Source organism: Grampus griseus (genome assembly GCF_964374135.1).
Source record: "Grampus griseus genome assembly, chromosome: 6".
In the NCBI taxonomy this organism is placed as follows: Eukaryota; Metazoa; Chordata; class Mammalia; order Artiodactyla; family Delphinidae; genus Grampus; species Grampus griseus.
In genome coordinates, this window is record NC_139000.1 from 12,740,749 (window position 1) to 12,755,206 (window position 14,458).

General features: G+C 50.8%; 1 protein-coding gene across 1 annotated transcript in view; it reads left to right on the top strand.

Moving 5' to 3' along the window:
• Positions 1-13,289, top strand: part of TTLL11 (tubulin tyrosine ligase like 11) — a 247,184-nt gene extending 233,895 nt beyond the window's left edge. The window contains exon 9 of the mRNA XM_082656120.1: positions 12,537-13,289. Within this exon, the coding sequence (XP_082512246.1) occupies positions 12,537-12,829 (293 nt within the window). The 3' untranslated portion in view covers positions 12,830-13,289. The remainder of the gene's footprint in view (positions 1-12,536) is intronic.
• The last annotated feature ends 1,169 nt before the right edge of the window (positions 13,290-14,458 follow it).

A 14,458-nucleotide genomic window follows, 5' to 3' on the forward strand; every position in this document is an offset into this window, starting at 1 on the left:
CTTCTAGAAGGTACAGCCAGTTAACTGGAGGGCAAGGATGGGGAGCAGGGAAGAGGGCTGCATTTGGTGGAGGAGTTAGGGCAGCCTAACTTCCCCCAAATTGCCTATTTTCTGGAAACAAAGAACAACTACAATGGGATGAAGATTCTGAGCCTCTGCCCTCCAGGGCAGCAGACTGTTTATCCGCCAGGGATGGCCTCTCTGATTACCTAAAGATAATAAAGAAAGAAGCTCTTGGGAATTGCCTGGTGGTCCAGTGGTTAGGACTCAGCACTTTCACTGCTGTGGCCCGGGTTCAATCCCCGGTGGGGGAACTAAGATCCCACAAGGTGCGGCCAAAAAAAGGAAAGAAAGAGAGAGAGAGAGAGAGAGAGAAAGGAAGGAAGGGAGGGAGGGAGGGAGGGAGGGAGGGAGGGAGAGAGAAAGAAAGAAAGGAAGGAAGGAAGAAGGAAAGAAAAAGAAATTCAGATTTATGGGGTTTCTTCCATGTGCCAGGCCGGGCCCCTTACATCTAAATTCTCTCACTGAACCCATCTAAGAGCCACACAGGGTAGGTAGAAAGTGAGGCTCCCGGAAGTGAAGTGAATGAGCCGAGGTCACCTAGCACCACGTAAGAGGCAGCCCACGGATCTGACCTTAGACACGTGTGATGTAAAGCCTGGGTTCCTTCCGCCGTAAGTGGATGCTAAAAGCATGCTCTTAACATCAATGACCCAAGCAGTGGGAAGGGAGAAGACTGACATTTACCAAACATCTACTGTGTGTCATGCGCTACGCCTATAGATTTCTTTTCTTTTCCTTTTTTAATTACAAATTAAACAATTTTTACAATTTTAAAGATTACTTTTCATTTACAGTTATTTCAAAACTGGGTATGTTCCCCATGTTGTACAATCCACCCTCGAGCCTATCTTACACCCAATGGTTTGTACCTCTACTCCCCCATCCCTGTATTGCCTCCCCGCCCCGCCCCCACTGGTGACCACTAGTTTGTTCTCTGTATCTGTGAGCCTGCTCCTTTTTTGTTGTACTGTATTCACTCATTTGATGTATTTTTTAGATTCCCCATATAAGTGATATCATGCAGTATTTGTCTTTCTCGATCTGACTTATTTCACTTAGCATAATGCCCTCCAAGTCCATCCATGTTGCTGCAAAAGGCAAAATTTCACTTTTTCATGGCTGAGTAATATTCCATTGTAAATATATACACCACCTCTTCTTTATCCATTCATCCATGGCTTCCGTACCCTTATGCCTATAGATTTCATTCAGTTAGTCAACTGAATGGCTTGTGAGCACCTGCCACCTGCCAGGCCCGGGTGGTGACAGCAGGTGCAGTGACCAGTAGGATAGACCTCCCCCCAGGCCCCATGCCGCGGACAGCACGGTAGCAGACAGGCAGACATTAAACTCAGAAATACAGAAATAAACACGTAATTAAATGTGATGAGTTCTAGGAAATAAGATGACTAAGTTTTTTGTTTTTTTTTAATTAATTAACTAATTAATTTTTTTTTTGGCTGTGTTGGGTCTTCGTTTCTGTGCGAGGGCTTTCTCTAGTTGCGGCGAGCGGGGGCCACTCTTCATCGCGGTGCGCGTGCCTCTCACTGTCGCGGCCTCTCTTGTTGCGGAGCACAGGCTCCAGACGCGCAGGCTCAGTAGTTGTGGCTCAGGGGCCTAGTTGCTCCGCGTCATGTGGGATCTTCCCAGACCAGGGCTTGAACCCGTGTCCCCTGCATTAGCAGGCAGATTCTCAATCACTGTGCCACCAGGGAAGCCCCAAGATGACTAAGTTTTAAGAAGGTTAGCAGAGAAGACCTAATATATATTAGGAGGTGGGTCAGGGAGGTCTGTCAGGAAAAGTAACACTGGAGCCGAGATCTAAGTGGCAACCAGGGAGGGGCTGAGGGAAAGGGTGTTGCAGCAGAGCGGGGGGTCCGCCGGCTCGAGGGGCAGCCCAGCCGCAGAGGCAGGCAGGGGCTGGATCTTACCTGGTCTTACTGCGTGCTCACAGCACGTCAAGGATGTAGATCTGTTCTGAAGAGCTTAAAGCAGGGAGTGCGCGGCTTGACTCGTGTTTCTAAAAGGTCATTCTGGATGCGGCGTTGGAAGTGGGGAGACCAGTGGGAGGCTGCATGGGGGTCCAGGGGAGCTATGGCCTTGCAGGCTCGGGGGTTGGGGGGATGGTGGGGGTGGGTGCAGGGTGTAAAGTTCTTGGGGTGTTGTGGGGAGGCAGGGACTGTGGGAGAGGAGTTTCAACAGCGGCTCACAGACTTCTGGCAGGAGCAACTAGGAGGGTGGAGACGTCATTTATTTAAATGGTTAGGACATCAGGGAAGCAGGATCAGGAAAGGAAGACCCGGAGATCCATTTCTAACAGGCTCTTTGAGATGCTAATGAGACACCCCAGTGGCAAAAAAGCACTGGGGCCTGGAAAGAGCGATTCGAAGGCATTGATTCACAGAGGATATTTAAAGCCTAGGGAGTGAATGACAAGGCGAGGGGGAAGCTGAGCCCAGGTGGAGAGCCCTGCAGGACTGCAAGACCCAGGAGAGCAGAGCAGAGCCAGCAGAGGACTGGCGAGCCTGAGCCGGGAGTTCCTAGAGAGACCGAGAAAAGCTGGGGAGAGAGTATTCAAGGAGGGAGCTTCCACGTGGACAAATGCAGAGAGCCAGCTAAGAAGAGGGGAAGGGGAGGCGGCCAGCCATTTGATGAGAGCAGCTTGGTGGCGAGGTAGGGGAACAGCCCCCTGAGATGCCAGGGGCGAGGCCGTGGAGACAGTGCCTGGGCCACCATCCCTTTGGGAAGTTTGGCTGGCAAGAAGCAGAGATAGAAAGGTCACTCACGTACGCGATGTCGAGGCAGCCTTTTAATGCAAGACCGGGTGCATTTGCTGGCCAGGGAGCGCGATTCAGGAGAAGGCGAGACCCTGATGATCTTGGGGGCACTGAACACTGATGCCAGCCCACCTCCTGCTCTTCCCTTAGGCTCTGCCACAGTCCTGCCTCTCCCAGGCAATCATCTGCTTCTTCCTTTGCCTTCTAACCCTACCTCCTCGCGGTTCCACCCCCTCTCTCTCCTCCCCACTCCTCCCTCCCTACCATCGGATGAGGGATGAGGGCTTGCTGGACCCTGTATCCACCTGCTGGGTGGTCAGCAAAAGTCTGTGGAAGTGAATTGCTCTGGTTGCCGCCTTGCAAATCCTCTCAGAGCAAGGCCATCGTGGGGAAGAAGAGTTAGGTTTGCTCTCTGGAAAAGTGGGGTCAGTGGGGAAGTTTTGCCTATTTCAGCTCAGAGGCAGAGAGCACGCAGTGAGAATGGGCCTCCTGGGGAGGTGGTGAGACCCCCGTCACTGGAAGTGGCCACGTGAGGGGCTAGATGACCGCCATCAGCAATGTCAGGGCGGGCACGCTCAGCTCAGCACCTCATGGGGAAACTACCGGAAGCCAGAGACAGTGCCAGAAACCATGCTGTTTCTGCTGACCTGTGACCTGTGGCTCCTTCCCTGCCTCTCCGAGTGAACCTGGGGCCGGGAGGGCAGATTCACAGAGCTGGGCTCGCATCCCCACCGCCACCTCCAGTCTGTGGGGCTCCGGGTGAATGTCTTTACCTCCCTGCACCCCAGAAGCCTGTAGTGTCCAACTAATAAACAGCCCAAGACAAAAGCAAAGCTTCGCTACGTCCCTAAACACAGGTGAAAAACCAAAGGGTGAAATGGGGGTCAGAAATGCACCTGTTTCGAGGATGAGGTGAGAGGCACCTTAGAAAGAGCTCACTGCGGTGCCTGCTACATACAACGTGTGTGCTGCGTGCCAACTACTCTTATTACTTCTTACTGAGTGGTGTTATGATCCTGTAAGGGCCCGGATTGTGTGACCTCTGAAGTCCTTTCCAAGCGAGAGATTGTGACCACTTGCTGAGGGTTGAGTGTTGAACCTCAGAAGGTCCGTTGGAGCCATTAATCCCACAAGAAATGTCTGGAATAGCACCAAGGAGGTGCAGGAAGTTGTCACCAGCCCTGTAGCCTGTCTCCCCAGACGGTGACTCGGGGGCTTGCATCCTTGTCATGGTGGAATCAGGGGTGACACTGGCTGGGACTGGAGCGGGACCTACCAGCCACTCCGCACCGGCCAGTGGCATGACCTGTGATTAATGAAACGATGGAATAGCTGCTTTCATCTTTGGTTATGTTTGTTATTTGGGTGCCGCGGGCATCTGGGGGCAATGGTTTTTCTCTAAGGCCTATTTATGGTTCATTCCTGACACTTAGTCATTTTTCCATCTAGCCAAGGACAAAGGTGATGGTGACTTGTTGCTGTAATGTTTAGACACAATGACTGTGCATGTGCAACTTCTGTTCCCCAGCCATGGGGAGTGGCAGGAGAAAGGCCATCCCTTCTGTCCCTTAAAGGGTGGGCCTTGAAAGGTTTCCATCTGGTTTGGGGAGAGGTGGTGTCGAGCAGCAGTGGGGGGCCCAGCGCCACCACTCCCAACGGTGCAACCTTGGGCATGGGAAGTGTGACCTTGGACAAGTGACAAGTCACTCCTCTCGTCTGCACAGTGTGAACATTAGCAGTACCAGCCTCTCTGGGTTGCGCGTTTGGGGAAAATGCAGTGTGAGTCCTGGAGGGCAGAGCATCCTCAGTAAATGTAGTTTGTGATTCTAATTAGTATCATTTTTAAAACATTCAGAAGCCACCATCCCTCCTAATGCTTCTGGAATCCTGAGAAACGGTCCAGTCCTCTGCCCATTTTACAGAAGGGGAAGGTGAGGCCCGGAGAGGGGGAGTGACTGGCTCAAAGCCACGCTGTGCGGAGGGCACAGACCACGTGAGAATCCAGGTCCTCTAACCCCCCTTTGCAGGATTTTTGCCCCTGTAATCCCAGTCAATCGGTTCATTAATTCCCACAAACGCTTTTTGAAAGCCTGCTCTGTGATGGCTGGAGATGGGGGCGAAGACTCCCCAGCCTCACAACAGCCTAGTGTGGAGACACGCTGTCAGCTATTGCAATAAAAGAAGAAAATGAAACCAGAGTTATGATAGCACTCCAGGCAGCGGGAAGTGAGAGGGCAGACATCAAAGTGGGGAGATGACTGGTATTTTTTAAGCACTGTATTGGGCTTTTTCTGGGTGGTGCCTTGTAAAAGCCACTCTTTACAGATGAATAAACCAAGCCCTCCAGAGGCGAAACGGCTCCCGAAAGACTAGACAGCTCGTACGCGGCGGAGCTGGAACTGAGACCAGCCCATCAGTCACTGCTCCGCGGAGCCAAAAGCCATCTCACAGGAACTGCCCAGGTTTCATCTCCCGCAGTGGAGCCCTTTGAGACCCCAGCCCCAGGCCTGGAGGGACCGTGCTAATGCCTTCGGGGACCGTGCAGCCGCAGATCAGTAACAGGCTGCAAGGCATCCCCAAAACGGAGAGAAAGCAGATCCTTGCGATTAAGCACCTCAGAGTTGGTGCAGCCGTCACATAGCGCTTGTGGGGAACATTCCACTTCACAGATAGGAGCCACTAAACTAATTCGGGTCAAGGTCACTCAACTTGATTTCCTATCAACGATTCCAGACAGGAATCTTGTATACTTATGTGCTTAAAATTTCCCTATGAGGAAGAAACATCTATGCCAGCTGAGTAATGAGAAAGAGATTAAAGGTTAGGCCGAGAGAAGGAATCGGCGAGTCGCTGTCCTAGCCCGGCACACCAATTTTTGAAATAGAATTACTAGCAAGGAAGCACAGGTATTTTTGAGAGGAAAAAAAAAAAATCTCATATTCAGTCTGGGGTAATATCCCTGGCTGTCGACAATGATTTGGATTTAATTATATCATATGTGCAAACGTGCTCTATAAACTATAAAATAATACATAAATGTCAGATGTTAAGAAAGAACGCAGTGTCGGAAAGAGAACTGTGGGTTTGAGAGTCAGGTAGGGTTTAAATGCTGCCTCGTCCACTTGGGGGGACCTTGACAAACCACTCCGCCTTTCTGGGTCTCAACTATAAGTGGGGAATCCTTGTAATAACGTCCTCTTCTGAACGTTACTCCGAGAACCAGACGAGATAACAGATATTCTTTGGAAATTGGCAAGTGCTCTCTCTGCACACGGAAGGTGTTATTCTCGTTTCCACCCGTAAGCCCCAGAGTAGATGGTGGGATTACTGGAGAGCAGCCACCAGCACTGTCATTAAGTCCTGCGTGCAAGGTCCCCTCCCCGGGCATGGAGGGGAGCGGGCTTGTGGCCAGGAGCCCATGGGCCCACCCTCACCAGGCTGATTGACAGAATGAGGCCACGGTCTGTCAGGGGCTGCATTCCCAATATGCAGGTGGCAGCCTCCGTGAGAGCCACGTGGATGGCTACACTGGAATGTTTCGAAGGCTGCTTTCTCAAGTGAGATCCATCAGCTCAAATGAAGTTTCAAAAAACACTCAGCAGCTTATCTTCAGGCACAGGGGGCAGGTGGGGAAAGCCTGTTTGCAGAGCCTGGCAGAGGGGACTGCACCTTCTTGTTGACATCCAGCAGAGATGGGAGGGGGTGCCTCCCTCATTCACTGCAAGGCAGCATCGTTTCTTCCTTCTAAGTGACTGGAAGTAACACCCTGACTTGGCCATCTCTTTGAAGCCTCTTGAAGCAGCAGCAGAGTAAAGAAGTTATGGGCATGGTCCTAGGTCAGCCACCTTACCAGCTATATGACTTTGACAAGTCTCTTGAATATGAAACGGGATTGATGGTAACACTTGGTTCCTGAGATTTCTGAGAGAGTCATTCAGTTAAATAACAAAGGCATCCCTTAGCCCAGGGCTTGCACGTAATGAGGGCTCAATGAATATGAAGTGCTACTGTTTCCTTTCATCCCTTTTACTGTAATGGGTCACTGAAGCAATGTTACCAGAGACGCTTCCAACTCTGCATCAGAGCTGTGAGGGGTGTTCTGGTAGGGCTGGTGGAGGAGCAGGGAAGAGGGATAGGGTCTCTTACACCTTTCCTAAATAGCTCAAGTCATCTCAGAGACTTGGTAAATGGCAGGTGAGCATCCCAAGTACTGGGTGCACTGCAGCAGAACCAAGCTACGGACCAGGCTGCTGTGGACTAAACCCCAATTCATATGTTGGAACCCTAACCCTCAGTTTGACTGTATTTGGAGATGGGGCCTCTGAGGAAGTAATTAAGGTTAAATGAGGCCATAAGGGTGGGGCCCTGATCCAATAGGACTGGTGTCCTTATAAGAAGAAACACCAGAGAGCTGGCTCGCTCTCTCTGCCATATGAAGGCACAGCAAGAAGGCGGCTGTCTGCAAGCCAGGAAGAGAGCCCTCACCAGAACTGAACCACGCTGGCACTCTGATCTTGGACTTCCTGCCTCCAGAGCTGTGAGAGCTGTCGTTTGAGCCACCCCGGCTATGGTGTTTTGTTATGGTACTTGGCAGCCCAAGCAGATGAAGATGGGGGAGAGAGGTGGACAGTGGGATTGCAGAGGAGAAAGCTTGTTCTGTGCATCCCCAAAGGTTCTGTTTTTTTTGCGCTACACGGGCCTCTCACTGTTGTGGCCTCTCCCGTTGCAGAGCACAGGCTCCGGACGCGCAGGCTCAGCGGCCATGGCTCACGGGCCTAGCCGCTCCGCGGCATGTAGGATCTTCCCGGACCGGGGCATGAACCCGTGTCCCCTGCATCGGCAGGCGGACTCTCAACCACTGCGCCACCAGGGAAGCCCCCACAAAGGTTCTTGATTGCCCAGTGCTATGTTTCTCAAAGGCCATGCTCTTAACTTCTTTACTGCACTGTCTCCTCAAGAGCCCTTCGAGAGATGGCCAAGAGGGAGTGTTCATTCCCAAGCTTCCTGATCACCCTCGTGGGTCGAATCCCCAGAGCTGCAGTTACAAGTGCAGTAGCTAGGGCCTCATCACCAACAGACAATCCCTAGGCGACGGGAACAGGAACCTGCATTTCTGGCAAGGTCCCCAGGCAATTTTATGCGTAAAATGTTTGAAAACCACGGGCCTTGAGAGGAAGGCCAGTCCCTCAGCCTGCTGTTAGAGTCCCTTTTTCATGAGAGCTCCTGACTCACCCTCACACCCACATCCACCCCATCGGCAGCCCACAGAGCCACAGGCATGACCCCCAGACTCTATTCAGAACCTCATCATCCCTCACCACCTCCACCACTGCCATCTGATCCGAGCCACTGTCAGCCCTCGCCTGGACCTGCACAGTTAGCCCCCTAATGGGTCTCCCTGCTTTCTTTCTCATGTGCCCCTGCCACCGTCAATGCGGCAGCCACCCTGACCGTGTCACTTCGAAACTTCCCAGTGGCCACCCGTCTTCCTCAGCAGGAAATTCAAAGTCCCACCTTGGTCTGCAGGGCCCTTGTGGCCTGGCCCGCTAGAACCTTTCAGGTCTAGACTCCATCAGTACAGACCGAGAAGGGCAGGGCCTCACAGAGGGCAACGGAGCTCTGCCCCCCTTAGCGGTTAAGTGATGACGCTGGAAGAAACCGGGGATGTGCGGTTCCTCAGAAACCAAGAGAGGACGTAATGCAAAGTTGGAACAAGTTCATGCTTTTCCAGCTCCATCATTAGTCTTTTAAAAATAACTGATTGAGTCTGCTTTCAATCAGAGTGTCTTAAAAGGCATTTTTATCCCAAAGTCAAGCTTCTCGTAGTTCGGGGGCAGGCCCTTTTGCAAGCAGGCCCCTTTTTGCAGATGGTCTTTGGCAGTGGAGAAAGAACAGATTGAACACAGCAGTGGGAGGAGGCGGGGCTGGGACGGGTTCTCCAAGTGGGGTCCTGACCAGCAGCCTCGTTACCACCTGGGGACGTGTTCGAAGTGCAGGTTTTTAGGCCGCACCTCAGACCTTCAGAACTAGGAACTCTGGGGGTGAGGCCGCAGTCTGTATTCCAACAAGCCCTCCAGGGGACTCTCAGCAGAATCGGCGGTGCCTGAGGCCTGGGTTCAAACCCCAGCCCTGCCACTTACCAGTGTGTGACCTGAGGGCAAGTTATTTCATCTCTCTGGGCCTCAGTTTTCTCATCTGCACAATGGGAGTTGTAGTGAGGATCAGAGCACCAGGCGCAGTGTACGGGACCTACGCATGAGTCAGTAATGTCCATTCCCCTTCATCCCCACATATATACACGTATATATATAACATACGTGTATATAATATACATATATATACGTATATATATAATATACATATATATAACATACATATATATAATATACATATATACGTATATATGTAACATACATATATATACGTATATATGTAACATATATATAATATACATATATATACGTATATATGTAACATATATATAATATACATATATATACGTATATATGTTACATATATATACATATATATAACATACATATATATAATATACATATATACGTATATATGTAACATATATATAATATACATATATATACATATATATAATATACATATATATAACATACATATATATAATATACATATATACGTATATATGTAACATACATATATATAATATACATATATACGTATATATGTAACATATATATAATATACATATATATACGTATATATGTAACATATATAATACACATATATATACGTATATATGTAACATATATATAATATACATATATATACGTATATATATAACATACATATATATAACATACATATATATAATATACATATATACGTATATATGTAACATACATATATATAATATACATATATATACGTATATATGTAACATATATATAATATACATATATATACGTATATATATAACATACATATATATAACTTTTATCAAAGTAGAACACATGCAGAAAGCTTGCATTGTATTTTTTCAAAGTAATGACTTCAAATTCACATAGTAGCAAAGTGCTCGTAATTAAAAGCGTCTGCCCCTGCATCACCTCTTTCTACTCTCTAGAATTTCCCTTTGCATATTTTTTAATTGCACACGTTCACTATAGAAAATCAGAAAATGTAGACAAGCAGAAAGAAAACCAAGTATAACACGTTAAATCCCATTTCTCATTTTAGAATGTCTTCTTCCAGGTGATATTTAGCCATGTTTTTTCCTCCAGAAAAGGTCTTCATTGTATTTTTTCGGTGCGTTATAGCTCTAATCACAGCCTGCCTCCAGTTAAGGGAAGGAAACGAGTGTTCGTTGAGAAAGGTACTCAATTCTCACTATTCAGAGTGTAGACCAGCAGCCTGGGTACCACTGGCACGCTTGTCAGAAATGCAGGGTCTCGGGCCCCACCCCAGAATCTGCATTTTGACAAGATCGTGGTGACATTAAAGCTGGGGAAGGGGGTGCAGACCGCAGAGCTACTGACGCTGGCAGTCACGAACTGATCTTCACAGTCCTGGATAAGAGACTCGAGCCAGAATGTAAATGCGTGTGGCTTCCTTTACAAAGAGAAAGACTCGCTACAGAGTCCTGCCAGCTGAACTAAGCAATGTGATCGATGAGGAGGGCGATTTCCATTCTAGCCGGAGCTCCTTAGCTTGTCAGCGCCCAGGGACACGCAGTTCCTGGACTCGGCACCCGTCGGTCGACCACACTTGGAGTAGCGGTGCTCTTGAGATCACGCGGTTGGGAAGCTGGGGGCTGGGACTGCACTGGGTTTCTCGGGCTTTAGATCCTGGCCTCTTCACCCTGTGTGTACCAGATCCTCCCACCGACGGTAACACACACACACACATGGACGCACAGCCTAGGAGAGCCCTGACCCAGAGTCGGTGATTAGGAAACGTCTGTCTCCTGATTGTAGACTGAGGCCTCCATTCCCCTGTGTCTCTGTCCGCACCAGGCCTCTGTTTACATTAAAAGGGTTACTGTCCTCTTTATCAACGCCTGTCAAGACCAAGCAGGGGACGTGCAGAACGTCTGGAGTCAAGAGAAGCCAAGCAAAAAAGCTTTGATGGACTTAGAAGAAGATTAAGAAAAAACAACTTTGCTCAGCTCAAGTTTCCGACGCAAAAAGATCTCTCAGATCCCAAGGTCCATGTCCAGTATTTACAAACTCCAGGCCAGGCTTCTGCCTGCAGTGACAGAGCAGCCAGCTAGCACGTCTGAGCCGGGAAACAAGGCCACTGGGGAGGTGTGGATTAGTGGAGTGGGGACTGGCCTCATCCAGAATACTGTGTGGCATTTGGTATGCCTTAGAGCCACCTTCCCCAGAAGGCCATGGAATCCCATGAATGTGGATCACAGGGTTCATTTTAACGACGACATTGGGAAGACTCAGAACCTTTCATGTAGCACAACATAGCTAAAAGCATTGGGAGTCAGAGTTTGAATTTCCAGGCCACAATTCTCTGGCTCTGTGACCTTAGGGAAGTTACTCGACATCTCTGATTGTTAGTTTCCTCATCTGTAAAATGAGGCATCATAATAATGACCTCGAAAAGGCGTGTCTGTGAAGCACCTAGCACCGACTCACTCATGCATTCATTCACTCGTGTAGTCTGTCCCTCTGTACTGAGCGCCTGCTGGGGACCTGGCACCAGGGGGACTGAGGTGAGCTGGAGCCCGCAGTCCAGACGGAAGATAGAGATTGTTAAAGAACCACACAATAAGCCCCGAACGAGCCACCAAAGGTGCGACAGAGAAAAGTGCCAGAAGCCTCTCCCAGGAGCTGGATGTAATCTGGGGCTCAGGGGAGGTTAGCTGAGTAAGTGATTTTCAGCTGAGATCCCAAGGATGAGTAGGAGTTTATGAGGCAAAGCAGGAGAAGAACATTCCAGGGGCATAATGGGGACTCTTACTAATACCTTCCGGAATACAGTTTTGGGTAGAGAAGGGGTCAGGTATATTTTACTTTTTGAGGTCAAATTTGCATGTAGCAAAAGGCACCAATCTTAAGGTAATATAATTTGTGGATTCTGACAAATGCACACACTCACGTAACTGACACCCCTATGAGGATGTAGAACATTGCCATCAGATTGGGCTCATCTTCATACCCCTTTCCCTTATTATTAAAGCAGTGCGATGGGTTTTAATGGGAACATCTGATGGTGGCGCAGAGGGATAAGGCTTTGGGCTAGGTGTAAGTCCCAGCCCCACCGCTGTGTACCCACTGGGCTTTGCCCAGGTCTCTCCACTTCTCTGAGACTCAATTTCCCCATCTGTAAAACAGGGTTCATCGAACCTTCTTCACAGGGTGGCTTAAGGGTTGAATCTGCAAGTGGTTGCAAACACCCAGCTAGACTTCCGCATGGCAGGCACTGTGAGTCAGCCCCGTGTCGTTTCCAGAATGAGACAGCGGTGGGGAGAGAGCCTGGTGGTTGGAGTCGGGTCTTCCCAGGGCAGCGTGCCGAGCCACCGCTGCACGCGTGCGCACGCGCGCGCGCGCGCGCACACACACACACACACACACCACTAACCCCAGTCACCTCTGCACGCGCGCGCGCGCACACACACACACACACACACACACCACTAACCCCAGTCACCTCTGCGCGCGCGCACACACACACACACCCCCCCCACTAACCCCAGTCTCTCACCCACAGGGATGTGTCTGCAGGCCTTCGTGGAGGCTTTTTTTTATCTGGCCCAGAGGAAGTTCAAGATGCTGCCCCTGCACGAGCAGGTAGCCTCGCTGATTGACCTGTGTGAATACCACCTGTCCCTGCTGGACGAGAAGCGCCTGGTGTGTGGCCGGAGCGCCACATCGGGGGGCCGACCCCCTCACAGTGGCACCTCGCAGGAGGCCACCCCCGCAGCCCCGCTGGCTGAGGGCCATCCCCCGCCCTGCACAAACAGTGCCCTCAAGCTCTCCCATTCCAGACACGCTCTGTCCTGAGGGCCGCTCTGTCCTCCCAGAAGAAGATTGAGCCCTTCCGAGCCCAAGAGACCCCCAGGCTTCCTGCCGGGGGAGAGATGGCAGGATGCTGAGAATTCCCACCTGAGATTCCCCCTAATCGTCTCCATGTTCTGCACTTCCAGAGGCTGCCTGATTCTCAACCGCCCTCCTCCCAGCACCTCTTGGTGGCCCACCTGCTTGCGAGCCATCAGCGGACATATGATACCCAAAACGTGACAGATGGCCTCTTCTATTCTGGGCTCATGGGAAGCCACCGCCGGGGATAAAACTGCTGTGTTTGGGGAAGGGGGCACCAACAACCCCAAGACGGAGAGCTGCGGAGAAGAAAGAACTTGAGGCAGCCGGGACTGGGGTCTGCTGAGGCCCCGAAGAGAATACGGTTAGAGCCCAGGGACATCATGTGGACTTCCTACCACCCATTCTGTGAAAATGAAGTGGAAATACCCAGCAGGCCTGCGGGACTCACCCACCGCAATCATGTGCTACGTGGGTGCGGTTAACAGACCGACCTCGTTGACTTCATGAGTTTGCCTGTTGCCGCAGTGTCCCGTGTGTTATTCTTTAAGATATGATTAACTGAGAGGTAACTGAGGAAGGCTGCTGAAGTCTCAGAGCTGGCGGGAGCCTCTGAGATCATTTTGTTTGACCTTGACCCCAAAGCAGCGTCCCCCCAGTCACGTGGCCTCTGATTGAAGCTCTCTATGGGTGGGGTGATCATCAAGTGTGCCCAGAGTGCGCAGGGTGCCCTGGAGGGGAGGAGAGGGCTTCAGAGGGAAGGAAAGTAAGACCTGCGTAAGGGCCAGGGCGAGCGGGAGCTTGACGTCAGAAGCCGGGCAAGGGGGAGCCGTGCCCTCCCATCCATGAGACCCTTTCCCTGTCTGCATCCGTGTCCCCAGGCGGCCCCCGCTCAGAGGGGAAGCTTCAGAGGCAGCCAAAGGTAGCATTTTGGAAAATGGCCCCAGGCAAGTCAGGGTCCAGGGCCTGCTGACCACAGGCAGACAAGAGACTGCCCTCGAACGGCCAAGCTATCCAGAGTGTTGTTGGATTCCGGGTTAATGTGGCCCTTTCCAGAGGGTCCTCGTTATAGGACCCTGGGGGCCCTGGATTTAGATGACCATCAGGCTCTGAGTGAGGAGGATGAAGGGTCTTTGAAGACATTGATGAGCACGGTGCCTGGCACACAGTAGGGCTCAGAAAATGCTCACAAATGTAGGGCCAGGGAGAAAGTCATTGGTGGCAGAGGTGTGTCCTAGACCAGCACAGACATCTTCCTTCTCCCGCTTTTCTCTTATTTATTTATTTTTTGTGTGTGTGGTACACGAGCCTCTCACTGTCGTGGCCTCTCCCGTTGCGGAGCACAGGCTCCGGACGCGCAGGCTCAGCGGCCATGGCCCACGGGCCCAGCCGCTCCGTGGCATGTGGGATCTTCCCGGACCGGGGCACGAACCCGCGTCCCCTGCATCGGCAGGCGGACTCCCAACCAGTGTGCCACCAGGGAAGCCCTATACCATTTCTTGAAGTTGATTTCCAGAAAGCGTTCACTTGCCAAAACGGGGTGCAGTCATCAGGTCCCAGACCAACCAAGCACACTGAATATTTTAGAAAAAA